This window comes from Adelges cooleyi, unplaced genomic scaffold, assembly GCF_023614345.1.
Source record: "Adelges cooleyi isolate 19-005CV unplaced genomic scaffold, UGA_ACOO_1.1 ACOO_flye_CR_arks_rails_tigmint_CR_PRNA_376, whole genome shotgun sequence".
NCBI classification, from domain to species: Eukaryota; Metazoa; Arthropoda; class Insecta; order Hemiptera; family Adelgidae; genus Adelges; species Adelges cooleyi.
Genome location: NW_026096053.1, coordinates 6,037,780 through 6,056,441, shown reverse-complemented (window position 1 = coordinate 6,056,441; position 18,662 = coordinate 6,037,780). Strand labels below are relative to the sequence as shown.

Below are 18,662 nucleotides of genomic sequence, written 5' to 3'. Positions count from 1 at the left end.
TCCGTGTGGTTGGTCTAAAGAGAGGGGCCATAAAATAGGTGATAAAACCCCAACATTTTTCAATATTATAATTTAATAACAATGAATGGGAAATTAATAGAAGAGTCTTAATTATTAAATTTGTAGATTTTTGTCTTAGTGAAAATACAATATAGTATTGTTATTATGGGAAAAGACGATTAACACAAAATAATCAATATATTTAGACAAAATCAAATTTACAACATTTAATAATAACAGATAAAATGTAATTAGTTGTCAACTATAATTACAAAATATTATTATATACTTTTTTAAATTATTCAAACAACATTAACAATATAATCTGATTACATCTAATTTATCCACTTTGTCTGAAGAGGAACACGAACAAACAAATATAATTGAGTAAAGATAATCACGATAGTTACTTTTTTCTTTACACAGTATATATATTTACATATAGAAAGTCAAAATTCGTAGGAAAATCTGTTTTAATTTTATTGTAATATATATATATATATATAGCACTCATTTAAAAAAAAACTGTATAAAATATGAGTAAATGTAAATGCAGTGGTGTTATGTAGAAAATCCAGAGATGGTAATTTCAATAAACAGTGAACAATATTTACACACAGCATTGCAAAAGATAAAATGTAAAGAGCTAGAACAAGAAAAAGTTGCTGATTGCATGTACAAAACATATATCAAGGACAAACGTGAATTTTCCTAAAAGCATTGACGGTCATGTTGGGAAAGTCTAAGCACTTAAACACTAGACACTGTGCAACACATTTATATGCACAACGTAACAAAGTAACAAATATGTAATAATACAATATATAATAATAATAATAACGTTATTGTGAGACGAGCGAGGAAAATGATGAAACCTTTAATAATAATTAACTTCATTCAGTCTGCGACAGGTACTATTGTACTCGGTGATGTTTCCGTATGTCATTGATACTTCTTTTCCTCGTCAGGGTGTCCGAGCACTGAGAAATCCGCCACTGCCCGAGGTGCCGAACTCATGCTGTGGTTTTGCAGTAGCACAATTTTGTCCGGATGACTTTTCCCATATTGCATGTAATCGGCTAAATCGACACAAATTATAAATTTAAAAAAAAAATTACATCTCAACGTACTTGTAATTTAACCTTAAACTAAAAAGAGTTATTTTTGGCCTTCCAAACTACCTAAGGATAAGATTTCTAATTTGTAGACTAGCTGTACAAAAATAATCGGATCTAATGTTCAATCTTTAATAATAATAGTTACCCAATATTTATAAAGGCCAATTTTGCTTTATAAAACATTTGGAAAATGTTTCACTGTTTACGCAGTGTTTTAATTTACAATTTTTGTTATGCCAAAAAACATAATTTAGCCTTTTTTAACGGATAATATTATTTCATTTAAAAGTAACAGATATTATTTAAAGAATTATACAAATTATTTTAAAAATTATGAAATAGGTAAATTCTTTACAAATATGTAATTTAGCAATACATTTAATAAACAACTACTAAAACCGTATGCATAAGATAAAAGCTGTTTTATTAGCTATTCACTAAAAAATAAATTTTCATAGAAAATAAAAATTGTAATTTTATAATGTTTCCTTTAAATTCAAATCATCTGTCACAAAATAAAAAAATTACAAAATCCAAAGAAAAAGAAATTAAAATATGCCCAAATTTATGGAAAAGTATTTATTTATACTTCATAATTGAGTATAGATTATATAGTATTATATTTTGTATTACAATCTATAGGTACTTAACGGTTATACTTAATGGTTATAAATAACATTTTATTTGATATTTGCCTTAAAAATAATTTTTGAAATGTGTTTAAAAGGACGCTACACTGCATATTTCTAAGGAGTAAAGTATAGGCACTTTTTCGTAAAATCTAAATTTATCGACATCAGTAGCTATGTTTATCTGTTAAATATTTAATGTACGCTTTCACTTTCTTTATTGTTGTTTGTAAATATGAAAAATAAATATTTACACAGTCTTATTTCGTCCGGCTTGTTAGTCATCTCTCTGTACAGAACCGACGCTTCGGGTTTCGGGGTATTATACATGAGGTTTAACACATACTCAAACATTTCTTTGTTAAAACACCCGCCGTACAGCTAAAAGTGATAGGCATAATGAATTGGATGAGCTCACAATAGTACAAATTAATCAAAACGACGTTATACCTTGAACGCCAAAACTACTAGGTCTTCTTTGGTAACCGCTTTCTGTAGGATATATTCCGCCAATAAGTATTTTTTGAAATCAATCATCGCCGAATTTTCGTCCTGAATAAAAAAAAGGAACCGAATAATTATTATAATCGAATAAAACCCCCCCTTTTGTTTGAGATTTGGAACGTTTTGTTGGTTATTTACCTCTTGGTGCATTTTGAACAAGCCGACAAGGGAGCTGTCGTCAACGGGCACATTTAAATGTTTAGCGAACTCTGACAAGTCTACCGGATAGCCCATATGGTTCTGGAACAGTAACATGTTCTTTGCCAGAGCGGAATCATCCAGCTTGATGCGCGTCAATCTGTTAAACGGAAAACGATATTCGCGATTAACAGGGGTAAAACACCGGAAGTGTCGCACTTACCCTAATCGGCTTCTAAGTCTTTCGATTGTGATCAAGTTGGAGGACATGGGAAGATTAAGTTGGCCCGCTTTGACGGCCACTCTACAATCGTCGTACGTGTAATCCGCTGTAGGCACTGCGAGAGCTCTATAAATTGTCAACATGGTTAAGTTTTATATATACTGTATAGCCTTAAATTTTAAACAATTGTACACGGTTGTTTACTTGGCCATCACATTGCGGACGCCTTCGGCGAAAACTTTGGGGTTTTGCTTTTCGTACTCACTAGGAACGTAAACGGGCAAAAATTCCACTTCCACGGTTGTCGCCGGTCGGGTCATTGTCAGCCACAAGAGTTTCAGCCTACAAACAGATATGACACACGGTTATGATGAGCAAACCAGGTAGATTACAATATAATGTACGATTTTGAACGAAGGTACGAAAAACCAGATTTTAAGTCATGTTATGAAGCTAACGGAGAAACTTACGCTCCAGGGCCGTCCCAAGTCCATGTGACAGTGTCAAGTTTGTTTGGGTAGCGCAGTAGAACCGGTTGTACTGGAACTGCTGGATAAAACGCACCCGGTTTGAATGTGATTAAACACGAACGATTAGTGCAAGTTCCTTCTGGAAATATGAGAATCTGAAAAAAAAAACAACAAACTTTTTAGCTTTGATGTGGAGCAAAGAAGGTATTTTTTTATAATTTGTTATTTTTTATTTCCGCTGCCATATCTCTATAACCGATGAACCGATTTCTTCATTTAGTAATTCTATTGATTAGAAATCGTTCACTTCCCCTTCCAGAAAAACACCCCAAGACATTATTTACATAGTTTTAGGTTACATCTGTATTTACATATTGGCTTTGCTAATGTTCCAGAAGTTTTTCATCTTCCGAAAAAATTTTTCTGAAACGTTAACAAAGGCGGCCAAGCCAAATGTAAATATAGGTGTTACCGAAAACTGTAAATAATTTAAACGCACCCAGTAAAACTTTATTGCATAACTAGAAAGTCTTTCAGATTTCACAGTTTTACTGAAAAACAAGACATAAATAAAGGTAAACCAGCTCCTAAGTTTCCAATTTTAAATCAAAATGTAAAAAAATTATCAATTCAACTTGTCTTGTAATACCTCGAATTTACTCTCGTAAACTTAACCTCGGTTTACTAGTTGTGAAAAAACTTATAGTGTTGGCCTTGTCAAAAATTTGTTATGTTAGAATTATATTGAAAAGCAAAATGAGACTGTAAAAATTAATCAAAGTCCGAAGAAATCCATATTACATAGAAATCCAATACTATCAGGAAATACTATACTTAGTAATAACTAATGAATACTATAGTATTTCCTAATTTATTAGCATTTATTTTATAATAATAACATTACATAATTGGATCAGTTCTAGCTGTACGGAGCCAGGGAGCTTTGTCAGAAATTCAATTTAAAAAGTAACAAAACCGTTTAAAAAACTAAATTTTGTAAAGATGTTATCAGTGCCGTATTTACGGGGTGGGGAGGGGTATATCCTCCGCCCCCGGGGCCTGGGAGGTTATTTGAAACATAATTTTGATAATTGTATGAACGAAACGAACGATAATAAATTCAATATTGAAAAAAAAATGTAGTTCAACTTTTTTTTTATACAAATTTTATCAATTATGAGTTAAGACTATGATTTGATAACAAATTAAAACTTTGTGCCACCCTCAATTATAGATAATATAATCTTGTTCTACCCGAGTAGATGTTACAGCGTTTGCACTACAAGAATTTGTTTTTATTCTGAGTAACACCATTGGTTATAAAATATATAATTTATAATCAATGGTAACACTGATAATCACGATTTAAGATGATTTAAGATTTAATAATTTTACACTTGCTGTTGGTAATAATGTTCCAAATTTTTGTCTTTAGAATCGGCTAAATGGCCTTTGCATGCTATCAGTACACAAACATATTACAGTCACGCCTGATGAAGTACTCAATATTCTTTCACTGTCCACAAGAAAATTAGACTTTAATTTGTAGTTAAGAATCCAAATTTTTGTTTACATGCAACATGTATACTATAATAATATAAATAATATATGTTTATATTGAATAGGTAAGGCTGTTAAAATCTGTATATCCGTGAAAAAATCCAAGATACGCTACTGGATGTAATAACTTATGGTTAAAAACTTTTAAAATGAAAATTAAAAAACAATAATTTTTAGTAGCACATAAAACTACGACAAAAATAACAGAAAAAATGTACTGCATATTATTTTACACTTTTCAAAGTTGAGTAGATACGCCGTTTATTATGCTAAGAAAACCCTCAGCGATTTTAAATCACGTTTTAAGTATTAACTATTTTATTATTAACGTACTAAACATATATGCGTGTCAACAGGCAACTTTTTATGTTCTGATATAACTTATACACACCTTTAGAATTTTTATTTTATTAAAACGGTTTTAGTTTGGGTTTTTTTTTGGTCATTGGCCTCTGGTTCTGAACATAATGCACAAAGCACGGTCGGCTTTTATACAACAACTATGATTATAGTTAATTGGGAAAATCGTCATACTATTTAATATTTGGATTCTTTCAATTTTAAATCACTACTACAAATCGACCGATAACAACAATACAAATCTTTACCATTTGATGCAAAAGTTAATACGCGGTTGTGAATCCTATTAATAATATTGTGGCCAGTACATAATAATATATCATACCTGAGGCCAGTCCTGGTCGGATTTCACGCGGCGAATGATCTCTTGTATTGTGTGCTGTCTGGATTCTGGGTCGTCTCTTCGCACATATACAGGCTGTGTGAAGTTGATTACTCCTGCGGGAGAAACACATTATAAAAAAAACTACCGTTAACGGTACGTCATGGTTTCGTTTGTAACACATCAAACACTGTTTAAGCGCCACTATAAACATAATAATAATAAGACAAACAACAATACGCCAAAGACAAAATAAAAATAATAAATTTTACTGTTAACAATATTTTTGACGACATGTTTGGTCACGTTCAAAACGAAGACGATTCCAAAAGGTACTGCCAAAAAACAGCTGCGTGGTTTTAATTATAGAAATTCAAGCAAGCTTCAATATGTCTGAAAATGACTTTTAAGACTTTTAGTCGAATACAACTACATTTGGTCAAACGAGCACTACTGTAATACGCACATGCAGCAGCCATATTTTTAAATTATTGAACACACCATTAAGTAGTGCGTTTAAGTATAACAAAAATGTTTAATTCTACTCGAATATTTGTGCTTTTTATATTATTATGTCTAGTATTCGCCAGTCATGATTTTATATTTTGTATGTGTCTTTTCTAAACTATCAAATTTATAATTTTTTTATAGTTTTTATTTGTTTTTTTTTTTTAACATACTTCCCAGCCAAGGGTTTAGTCCGTCTTCGATCCTGGCGATGATGGAAGGGAACCCGGTCACATAACTTATGCATGAGTCGAGAAATGTGGAATGGGGAGCAATGACCAGTAGGGGGGCTTCTTTGCGGGAGGCTTTAACCCCCTTGATAACTATGTTCATGCCGCCCGCCAGGTACACCGCGCGGCCAACAATACATATCCAATGACGGAAATAACTATAAAATAATAAAAAAAAAAAACAAATAAATACATCATAATCATTATAATGAACAATAACAGTATCAGCTATCGACGCTTAAAGTTAAAGTTCAAATTATAAATCAAAGATATAAATGGTCCAATTCATCTGAGCGCACGGTAGTGCGCCGGCCAAGTTCTAACAATGCCAGTGTATCTTTACACGAACCAATTCACCCGGTATTTCTAAATCTTATATCTCTGCTAGTTCTTAAGATAGGCTTTTAAAATTTGAAACCTAAATTAAACTTAAATAGTTTAGGACACTGTCTAAAATTGAAGCCTTAATATTTAGTCGTTTTAAAATGGGAGGATTTCAAAATTTGCATTTTTGTTACTCACTCACTCACTCATCATCAAAATTATAAGACACTTCCAGTATTGGTAGAAACGTGAAATTTGGCACAAAGGTGGATCTTATAGTATAAGTAAAGGGAAAAATCTGAAAATTGCAATTTTCTCAAAATTAATGCGCTAGGTGGGGATTAATGACCTTCGCCGCGCTACAGTCGGTACAGGGCGCTGTTGATTCCCTCGTCTCTAGTCAGCCATCATTTGGTCGTAGTTTGTGTCTTTGTTAATTCGTGTTCACATGTATGGCAGTGTAGCAGTGTTCTTTGTTCTTGTTTCGTTTGTCACGTGGTTTATTATAAAGTGTAATTGTACACCTAAACGTTTAGGTTGCGTTTATACGTTTATAATACTAAACTAGATTTATAGTGGCTACTTGTATAAATTCTAGCTATACTACAATAAATTCTAGCTTCACTAATTTATTAATTAAATTACAATATATTAACTATGACTTATTTAATTACTATCATGGTTTATTAATAATTAAATGATTAATCATTATGCAAGTGGCTACTTGTATAAATTGTAGCTTCACTACAAAGTGTAGATTTTTGTACATATATACATTATATATACATATACATTATGTACATATCTACGTAGTTGATATAATAACACGTAAAAACAAGAGAAAATCTACGACGTACAATATACATTAAATGACTCTTAATAAAAACCTCGCCCACCATACTGAAGCCCGCAAAAAGGAATGATATCCCCAACAAAAACCTAACAGTAAAAAAGACCAAGTTTCAGACCCCCAAAAATGTCAGCCTATCAAAGTAGTGATATCTACATTGTGGTCAAGTCTGTTATTTCTTTAGTTCATAATCACACTTCCTCCTACTTTCATGAGCAACACTGCTCTTTTATTTGTATTGCTTAACACTTGGCCAATATACTTTAAAATTTTTTTTGCAAAAGGGCTAAATTTTAAAATCTATACAAAGGATAAATGATAATCGTTTTGCGACGGGTTTTGTACTAATAAAACTGATTGCTGATGGGCGAAGTTTTCTATTGTGTAAAGACAAGACTTCCAAAGTATGTACATAACGTGATGTGGGTTTATTTTGTTTAAAAGACCAATAGAAAATACGCCTCGATTGGTTTTAATTCGGACCTGACTAGAACTATAAATCTGTGGAGGGTTATTCATTAGATGTGTAAAATAATAACTGCGCGTAACATGTTAACAAAACTAAATGTGACCATGCAAGCAAAATATTATAATACTTTCGTATGAAAAAAGTGCTATATAGTGTTATAATAATTATGTTTTAGAGCTTTAGAGGAAAAACACCAAGCCATGCATGCGATATAGTGAAACAGGCGATGATGACCATTCGTACTTCCAATGATTGGTAAAGACGAATTCTCTTCCTTGGCCACAATAGTTGGTCCGCCTGCTGCAATTGCGGCTAGACCGTCGCAAAACGAAGAATGAGGTGCCACGACTAGTACGGGCGCTTGCTGCCGCGTGGCCTGTTTGCCGAACACGCGTATCCGATGAAACCCAACAGCGAAGAACATAAGTCGGGTAACCGCGTAAACTGCACGCCTGAGCCCACTAAAATGCAATAAAAAAAAAGCCCAACACCTGAAGCGTGCACGATTGAAAGAATGCGGGCTCTATACTGTATTCAAAATAAGAAACGACTTCGGCGGTTACCTAAAAACCGGTTTTTTTACGAGGCTTTCAGGTAGCCGCCGAGGTCGTTTCTAATTTTGAACTGAGTATAGGCCCGCGAAATTGTTAAATAATGTACTGACTGATAAGTTTGTTATGGGTACATGTTTATTTCATAATTAAAAATATATGAAGACCACAATGCAAAAAAGATGAGCCCCCATTAAAACTACATGTGCGGCTCATTAAGTTTGCTTTGTGGTCTTCATATTTTATCTCTAAGGTATGCTTAAAAAAATGTTAGTTATAAATATATATTTTACTTTCTACTAAAAATGTAAAGTTTGGTAGGGCAACTAATCTTTCTCTAAATTCTGAATACAATAGTTAGGGTTTTTTTATTTACTTGATTTAAAAGAACGTATACGCATTACACGCGTATATATTCAGAACAAAAATAAAAGTAAATGTATTGTCTCTCTTAATCCACCCAATTGTTTATACAACGCACTTCCAATATAACTGACTAACAGGTTTACCTGTTTTGTTGTAACCGACCAAACTAGTGCGTTAAGTCACGCGATTTTTCTATTATTCATACATGACAAGATTACTTACTAGAGTATAATTGTTACTACTAACAGATATAAGTTCTCATCTGATTATGAACATGAAAAATAACAGCAGTTTGTTATTGTGTCAACTATACACATACTTCCTCATACATATATTACACTACACTTTACTAAGTAATATAGTATACATATCGCAGCAGTAGAAAATGTATAATATTATAAATAAAAAGCTTTTGCATAGAAATTATATACAATTTAAATTAAGTGCCTAACTTGCCCAAGTTAGGCACTTAATAAGGCCCAAACAAAACTTTTTCAATATTTCTTTGTTTAAATTTGCGATGAGACATTTTTTTAATTTTTTTATTGCAATTATTTTTAAATTAATAATTTTAAAAAAAGCTAGTTAAACGATTTTTTTACTGACACAGATGTATTGCATTTTTAACATGCAGTTTAAGCATACATAGATATTAAACGTGTGCGCTTGTACAGAATTGTTTTTATTCGATTATACAATGTGTTGTGGTTCAAGTTAACGGTCAAGGAAATCATTCATGACCATATATTACCACAATATCAATCGAAAATCTATAAAAGCATACTAAAACAACTCAGAACGACATTTAAGAATAATGTAGTTTTATTTTATTTAAGCAAAATATTTTTAAAAATTATACAATATCCCACAATAAATTTATATAAATGATTGTTAAAAAAGTTTGTTTTAAGCAACCCGGAAACGACACAAAAATGTTTATGTTTGAAACTCGTTTCAAGGATACATCAAGTCCATGTTTATTTATCTGCACGATATCATATTTTATCATTAATAATACAATCGAAATGAACCCCCAGCTCCAATTCTATTCGAAAATAAATTTTATCTCGAATGTCATTCCACATTATATTTTATGCATCAGGTACAGACAAGTATTACTATAGCGGAAATATTAAGTGGCCGTATAAATGGCAAGTACCCTTTCGCTAGAAACACACAACAGCCTTGGCTTTCAAAAAGAACATACAATACGGTCAATGTCCAATCGGTTAGGTTAGGTGATTTTGTTTTTTTAACTGCCAAATCATCGTTCATAACAATTGAAAATATTATGGCCGTTTAAACGAAGGTTTCGACTTTAAATGCAGTTAACCAAGATATTTGTTTATTTTACTGATAAATATGACATTTAATTCAACATTTTTTTTTTAACAAAAATATTAAAAGAAATCGTATTTAACTTACCGTCGCCATCCAGAGAGTGGCTTTTCAGATAAATCGTTATGACTTATTCCAATCAGCCCGATGGTGGCCAACATCCACGCCACCGTCAATAAAAACATAATGGCCGCAATTCTTATGGGAAGAACGACGATAGTAAAGAAGGCAGTCTGTAAAAAAAATTAAAATTAACAGAAACCGAGTCTTTGTTGAATTAAAAAAAATTATTTTTATAAGCATTATAAAATATTACACTGAGAAAATTCCCAGTACAGTAACTAAACTTAATGTTGTTAAACATAATTTAATAGGTCAATGAATAAAGGTGTTAACTAACATTTTTTCGAAAATGCATTTTATTGCATGAATAAAAGGGTTATAGTGTTATAGTATAGTATAGAGGATCTCTAGACCGATATTTTTCCTCTTATAAGTTATTTCATCTATTTAATGTACAAAAGTTCCATAGCTTTCGTGTAATATTTAGTTACAAAAGTGGCGTTCCTGAACAATTTCAAAAATGTCAGTTAACACCATTGACCCCTTCAATTGTGAACACATATTTATGTCTTAAATCATAATTATCATTTTTATCATGACATTAACTTTGAATATATAAAACAAATTCGAACTTAACTCGAGATTAACCTTGACCGCAAAATTCGAACACAGATTGAAACACACTATACACACTAGCCTAATGTAAATTTACTAATTTTTTAATATTTAATAATTTTAACTATTACCCTGGTTAATAAAGTTTAGTGTTTGAACATTTTTACCCATATAGACTCGTTTCTAACTGTTATTTTCAAGTTACATAAACTGAAAAATTGTCAAATTCATTCTCAGTTTTTTAAGGGGAAAGGAATGAACTTTTAATAGTTTGATTAACAATTGGAAACTTATACTGTGTAGAAACATACTTGGTACTTATTACCAAAATACGTTAATAAATATTTCTGAGTTATTTATTTTGTCTAGAAAATAACGTTTTTAACTACTGTGCAGCCAAGCGTTCAGACATAAATCGAAAGTGTTATTATTTAGATTCATTCGAAAACCTAACACGCGCTGTCCGTGACGCAACGATATTTTATATGATTTTTATTTTTATGTCCACTCCAAACTCAAATTACTTTGAAACGAATACGGAATATTGAATAATGTATCGTAGCGTTTTAAGAGGCAATAACAGTTAACACGATTGATGTTGAAAGCCGTCGAGCTCATCCTGCAAAAAAGCACACACATTACAGACTTTCTATGCACTGTAACTAACACGTGTGAAAAGCACCGAAATAAAAAACAGAGAAAATCTCTCCTGCCCAAATGTCCGATATCTATTCCGGTTGGTCTCGATAGCTATGGACCATGCGTTCTAATTGGTAATGACTTCGACTGGGTCAAAAAATAAATCTAATAATAAGCAATAACATTATACACTTAAAATTGGTAGATTTTTTTCTATAAGAAAATTCGCCGTGCAACTCATTGGAAAATGAATAATTATATTAAGTTATACCGATTATTACAACACAACGGCAATCTCACTTCCGTATAAAATTATTACATTTACCAAAAACCTACCTGTTGTTCGAGGAAAAATTAAAAATAAACGCAAGGTTATATACGTCAGACATAACAATAGGCAATAGCTGGTAAATCAATAATCCTTTGATTTCCAACCCTAAAATAAATACCTCTATTTTTGATTAATTACACGAATACCCTCTACTACTAATACTTAAGAGTTTCATTGGAACGCACTGCACTAATGGAACTTTTACTAAGCCCGTAATCCGTACACATAATATATATAAAATCGATCGACCACTATAGTATAGTTATATTAATAATTAATATTAAATTAAACAATGAACAAAACAAATAACAACGGCCGATGAAACATATCAAAGTAGTTGAAACCAAGTAATAGGTTGTTTTTATACACTCATTTTTTTGCATTGTCCCCCAATCATTTTTTGACATGATTTAAAGTTGTTTATTCTATTTTTAAACACTTTTTTTTGCTACTCCATACTTTTTAAAAAACAAAGAGGATAAAAAATATCGCGTTAAAAAAATTAAATCAACTTAAAAGTTTTATTTATTTTAATTAAATAACTCAAACGAATTGTACACTTAACATGTCATTCACTTAATAATATGTCAGGCTAAACGCTTTATAATATAATACATGCAAAATTGTGCCCCAAATGTTCCATTTAAATACACACTAAAAACGATTGACAACTCAACTTTAACATGACAAAATGTCATGTCTGACACCGAGGTCATTATCCCGAACCGGGTTAGAACAAGGGCCAAACACCACATTAACGTTAGTATTAATGTAATCGGAGCATAATAAAAACTGTTCACAATCTTTTACAAGCTTTAACAAGTATTTTGGAGATCAACAAGGTTAGAATTTGAATAAATAACAACAAAGTTTACTCATACTATATCAGGTAATAATTATCAGATCATACTAGAGCACACTCGACTGCTGTTTTTTTTTTTTATAAACTGTATTGGATACAAACTAGTATTACATAACTATTACATTATATTTTAACATTAGAACAAATTATACAATATTCGGACAATTCTCTCGCTTTCTTCTGAAATTTGTAACTCAGCTGAAGTGTACAGTTCACGGATAATTCGTCAATTATATGAAAGAAATGTAAAGAAAAGTTAACTGATATTTTAAAAATATAACACTAATATAACTTAGCTTACCACTAAACATCATAACTCATAAGTCATAACTAATAGAAATATATTTTAATGTAATGCGTTCAAGGGCATGAGTTTGTTATTTCCTGGTTGCTAAACTATTTTAAAAACTGAAATTTTTTGTACAATCGTTACCCTATTATACAAGAATGGACAAAATTATATACATTATACTTTTTCAAAATATAATATAAATAAAGAAGTATATATCTGAAAAATTGAATTTCAAAAATAACTTTTTTGTGTAATAACATGGTAAAAAACGCTATTTATTTGGACAGTTACTTAGACATACTATAAAACTAAACTTTGAATGTATTAATAATAATTATATTAAAAAAATCATACTGAATACGTTGCCAAGATAAAATGTACACTCCTTGTTATAACTACTACAAACGTTGATTTTAATGATTAGTAGGTAGTATAATAGTCTGATAACTTAATTTATTTTGAACTGGACAAAAATAATATCATGGACACCTCTTGGAACGATATAAACGTTTTAATCCAGGAATAAAATTTTATATCGTTTCAAAAACGTATTTTTAACTTAAAAATCTTTTTTATTGACTTTTTTTCAAGTTAAAAATTAGTTAGGCTATCAGGCTACCAATCATTTTAATCAACGTTTGTAGTAGTTATAGCATATAGTGTCGATTTTGGCTTGATATTTTTAATTATATTTTGTTTATAAGCTAGAACGGTTTTTAATAAAAATACTAACCATACACAAAACAATCACGATTTCAACATTTATCATTTACATATAGTCTGGCAATAAATCATCTAGTAGTTGCTGCAGAACAACACAGGAGTAAAATATAGCAAGTTTTGAAAACAGTGACTATGCCTCTTAAGATAAATTCCACCTTTTTCTAATCTATACTTATTGGATATTTAAAACTATTTTGAGATTTTTCACCCAAAATAAATTTTCAGAGATAACTGATATATATTATAGTTACATGGGACATAGTTGGCGATTTATTTCGTTACAGGAAAATTTATGTATTTTCACAAGAGTAAATATTGTGTTTTAAAATACCACGGATAAGTTAGCATATTATAATTTGATATCGCTATAATCGCATCGACAGAATGAAACAAATGCAATTCAAACCGAAATTATGTTTAATGTTGTTTGAAAATGTTTTTATTGATAAAAAAAAAATTAAAAGGACTGTCTAGCCAATCCTAAAACCAATAAACAACAGTGATTATATTATTATATTGTTCCTTCCGCGTTAATCTACGATAAAAACACGTTATTTGACGCTTGTCCAGAGGATGCTTCTACTTCGACCGGTCCGACAAAAATGTTTTATTATTTTTGCTACAAGGACGATAGTGTGTTATATTATAGTAAGTTCAACCGCGAAATACAAGCGAACGTCATCGAACTATTTACCGGAATTAATTTTGAAGTGTAATTAAGTATAATTAAATATATTTTATATTAACAACAGTTTTCGCTTCGACGTTTTGCGGCAACGAGATGCGGCTATTGAATATATAATAACGGGTCGCACGCCATACGTTCATATTATATACCTTTTAGATTATAGGCAGATACCTACTACTAATACTAGTATAATATGTGCTACGTTAATACACTTCCGTAGAAATCCATTGCGTCACCGTCATAGCTGATATTGCGAGAAAAAATTAAAAAAAAAACTACCGGGTTGCCGGCTCCTTAAGCCTTTCTCGTCTTGCGCGGACGTGCAATTCTAAACTTTCGAAAAGAATTTGTTAAAACGATTATTATGTCTGTGTGTAGATAAGCTAATCAACACTCTAGTGTATATATTAAAATTCTATAAACATTTGTTTTTATAGATATATATTGATTCTATTCGTGTAATTTAATCGTATTCTCCATTTGAGCTAAAACCGTCAGGTACTTTTTTAGTGGCAAATAGTTAAGAAATATATTAAGATAACATGCGATATAAGTGCATATTCCTTTTTATTATTTATTAATATTTGACCCTTTGACCACACTTTTTTTTTTAATTATTTTGACGGTGGTTTTAATAAGATGTCACAATTATTAACAATCGAAAAACAATTATATTAAAATGGTGGATTTAAAAGTAAGTTTTTTAGCTCCGGCGTTGATTTTACAATGTTCTTTTATGTGTATGTGTGCGTGTCCCTGAAAACACAATTACTTTTTTTTTTGCTATACTGATTTACTCGAATAACATCTCTGTTAAATCGTGTGTATGTAATACTTTAGTAAGTAAAAAGTTGTTCAACCAAATAAAAGTAAACAGTTCCAAACAATAATATCAAGCTCATAAAAACGATACATTTAAATAAAACAAAATATGAGGACTATTTAAAAACAAGCGCTATACAGCTGCCTCGGTAACTTTATTCCATAGTTGTAATGTACACAACAACGGCATTAATTACTCAAACCGCATCTGGCATGTACAACAAGTGTTTAAAACGTAAATAGTTTTTATTGTTTGCCAAAGGATAATAATTTTTTTACGTTGCACAACGAGTTGCAAACAAATAATATACATAATATTAAAACGAAACGACGAAACTAGAGCTTATTAATGATACAGTTATACTATCAAATAATAATACAACTGATAAATAATACGCTTTAAACGGGTTTTTTTAATCCCATTGAAATGTTGATTTGGTTAATGATTAAACAAATAATGTTTAAACAATTATTTAAAAATTCCAGCAGTTCTGTAAACACATCTAATAGCAGCCCGACATTTGTTATTATCATATCGATAAAATATAAATTTTGGCCTTAGAAACTATAACGGTTACTGCTTTGAGCTAAACCAGCCTAGCAAAGTGTTATTAATAAACTGGGACGATACAACCCCATAACACCCCAAAATTATTGTATTTATAGCAAAACCTAATTCCAGACACAGGGGCAGTAAACAAGCAAACAGAAGGCCTTTGTCGTGGTGATTGATGGATAAGGTCGACAACCCGTATTGTGGTGGGGTAGATGCGCGGATATTGCACGGCTCGTTGGTATGATGTAATGTGAAGTGATGAAAACAAAAAAATATAAGTGATTTTTATGAAATTGTATGAAATTTTACAGGAGAGAAAATTACAAATATATTTGCAATATGTTCTTATAGATGATATTGATTATTTGCCTTCAATGAATTTTTTAAAAATTGAGAAAAAATTATAAAATAAAACTATAGATAGAAATGTTTTCTTCTTAAATATCGCAAGATCAAAATCTTGTTTTTGAAACAAAATAAACCACTTGTACTCGTTTGGTTCTTATTACTCAAGTCAATATATTCAGTTCAGTAATTTGTTCTTACCTTGAGTTTGTCGTAGGTGGATGTCAATTCCAGATGATGAACGAACGGGTTTAGCATATCTTTTGAGGCGACCATGTCGTTGCTTATTAAAAGTTTGGTTTCGCTCATCGTCGTCCGCAACAGTCGTGGTAGAATCTTAACAAAAATTGGCGGCCGACACTTTCGGCACACCGTTACTATGTTGTATTGTTAATAACAATAATAAAAGTAGTAGAAACTATTAACACTATAATGACTACAACTGCAAATAATGTCAAATGTCAGCGTCGTTATCGCGGGCTGTTCAGTCCATTATCGACAATGTGCGGCAAACTAAACGCGCGGCCGTCGACTGCGGCTTGAGTTGACATGTGCAACGACGCCGTTCGGCAGTGGCCATGCGCCGCTTTCACGACAGGTGAACGGTAGTCGCGCCCAAACATAACAGTGGCTTCTCTCCCTCTCTTGGCCAACTTTCACTGTTTCCCAAGCCAATTTTTCCAAAAGGGATTCGAAAACAAAAAGTAACCTGAAAAACTGACACAATTGTTGATTAAGTAATGGAATTTAACAATTGCATTTTAATTTCAAAAAATCCTATTCTATTTTAAATTATTTAACCTACATTGGAATAGTTGTAATTCAAACACTTAAAAATGTCAAGTTATACAAATCATATTTCCTTATTATGGACAAGGGTTGGAAACGTTTCCAAGGCAAAATTACTAAAAACATATAACTACAGAAATTTTTTTTTAGAACTATTACTATTTTATAGTATGATATTCAAACAGCTCAGTTGATTTCGAACTAATTTAAAACATTTTAAAATTAAGTTTTAATCATTTTAGAACGATATATCTAACCGTGTTTCATTCCCGAAACGATATTTTATGGTTTTTTTAAAAGTTCAAAATCAGTAGATATCAGAATATCATACCAGTTAAACATATGTATATCCCTCATTTGTTTTATTTATGACAAATAATGTTTATGACAAATACATTGATTGAATAGAGGTAATAATAACTATAATTATGGTATAGTTATTATTATTATTTTGTTCTATAAAATACAAATTGCCCGCATTGCATATTTTATGTTTTTTATACACGTTATTATTATACAATATTAAACTTGCACCTTCTTTATAAGGAAGGGTTCTTTTATAAACATGTTTTAAAATAAAAACAAAACGTTTCTTTGGCATTAGTGAAGTCTACAAAAAAAAGATTTGTTTACTAGACCTACGATATATTTTTAACCACTGGACCAATTTCTTAATTTAGCAAGTCCTTTTAACACCTCAACTGTCACTACAGCCCTAACGTTTATTTTTTATTCTACTTGTAAATATTTCTCTTCGGATCAAATTACGATCTCGAACTGTTACTGACAATGTATGATTCATCATTTATTGTAACATTACCAACAGCTAACAAATAATTTTGTGATACCTGTTTCAAAATTTAAGCACGACACATTTTTTTCGAAATACATTTTTAAACGTTCTTGAACGCATAATTGATACCAAAATGCTTTTTTATGATGCGATTCGGCCAACGTGGACATTATTAAAGTCGGCAACGATAAGCAATATAAAAATTACAAACTACATAAAACGTGTCCTTGATGCTTTTTTTAACCAACTGTCAACTGTGTCAAAAGTCACCAAAGGACCATATTAATAAATATTAATTTTAAAAAATCATCATTGTTTTAAAAATAAATCTTATTTTCCAACTAATATTTTTAATAATCTATAACTTATCATTTTAGGGATAGTTTGGTCGTAACTTTTTATTAAGAGGCAAAATATAGATACAATAACATGTTCGATTATTATTACCTAGAATTGTTCCGATTGATTTTTAAGACCGTAGTCTGTATAGATTACGCATATTTGGTAAAACATCAATATATCATGATTAATTTACTTTTAGACTTCTACCCTTTACATAATACTAATACTAAGTTATCTACATTGATGTATAATAGTTTAGAAGCCTTAAAAAATTAAAAATATATCACCAATCGCTTAAAAAAACTAACTCACATCTGCCAAGTACACCGATGCCTACAATAAATAATAGTTCTTATTAATTCTTATCCATTAATGAACGTATAAATTATTTTTAAAAAATCTGGTTCAGAAAAATACGATATTTAAATGTATTTTTTAAGTTATAAATTATATTAATAAAATAAACTAGGCGTGTGCCATTTTTAAACTAGCACATTTAAGTGCCTGGACAATTAATCTATAATCAAGTGATTGTTTTAATTATAAAGACAATCAAGATTGTGTTATAAGATATAATATAATTAATATTACTCACAGTGACGATAACCTAAAGACGAAACTGGATTTACAAGTTACAGCAACACACTGACACAGTTCGACGCCACAATATTTTACTTTTATTATTATTATAGACATCAAAACATATGTTAACAAGTGATAAATGATAAGCACTTTTGCACCAGTTGATACTATGGCGGGAGTTTGTAGTATAGTCTTTATTAAACCTCCCTGGAATCATTCGATTGGAAGAATTTAAAAATATACAGCTGTGTACAACCTACT

The 18,662-nt window shown here is 30.7% G+C and overlaps 1 protein-coding gene across 5 annotated transcripts; it reads right to left on the bottom strand.

The window, feature by feature from the left end:
* Window positions 1–358: 358 nt before the first annotated feature.
* On the bottom strand, window positions 359–18,548 carry LOC126840693 (lysophosphatidylcholine acyltransferase). 5 transcript variants are annotated; one of them, XM_050576596.1, is made up of 12 exons: window positions 18,415–18,548; window positions 16,097–16,612; window positions 10,047–10,192; window positions 7,948–8,165; window positions 5,328–5,440; window positions 3,083–3,237; window positions 2,817–2,954; window positions 2,613–2,738; window positions 2,390–2,549; window positions 2,198–2,299; window positions 2,002–2,128; window positions 359–1,079 (listed from the first exon to the last, which is right to left on the bottom strand). In XM_050576596.1, exons 2-12 carry the CDS (start codon window positions 16,202–16,204, stop codon window positions 943–945), a joined length of 1,530 nt encoding a protein of 509 aa, XP_050432553.1. In that variant the 5' UTR covers window positions 16,205–16,612; window positions 18,415–18,548; the 3' UTR covers window positions 359–942. The 5 variants fall into 5 exon arrangements, with proteins under 5 accessions (XP_050432553.1, XP_050432554.1, XP_050432555.1 ...); XM_050576597.1 differs by having other exon boundaries at window positions 16,097–16,604; window positions 18,415–18,533; XM_050576598.1 differs by lacking the exon at window positions 18,415–18,548 and adding an exon at window positions 18,132–18,148.
* Window positions 18,549–18,662: the final 114 nt, after the last annotated feature.

Excerpts from the sequence above, each read along its gene's own strand:
- LOC126840693 (XM_050576596.1), bottom strand. The coding sequence starts at position 16,204 with ATGAGCGAAACCAAACTTTTAATAAGCAACGACATGGTCGCCTCAAAA. Across the intron at positions 3,238-5,327 it reads CCGACCAGGACTGGCCTCAG|ATTCTCATATTTCCAGAAGG; the intron begins GTATGATATATT and ends TTTTTTTTTCAG. Across the intron at positions 2,300-2,389 it reads TGTTCAAAATGCACCAAGAG|GACGAAAATTCGGCGATGAT; the intron begins GTAAATAACCAA and ends TTTTTTATTCAG.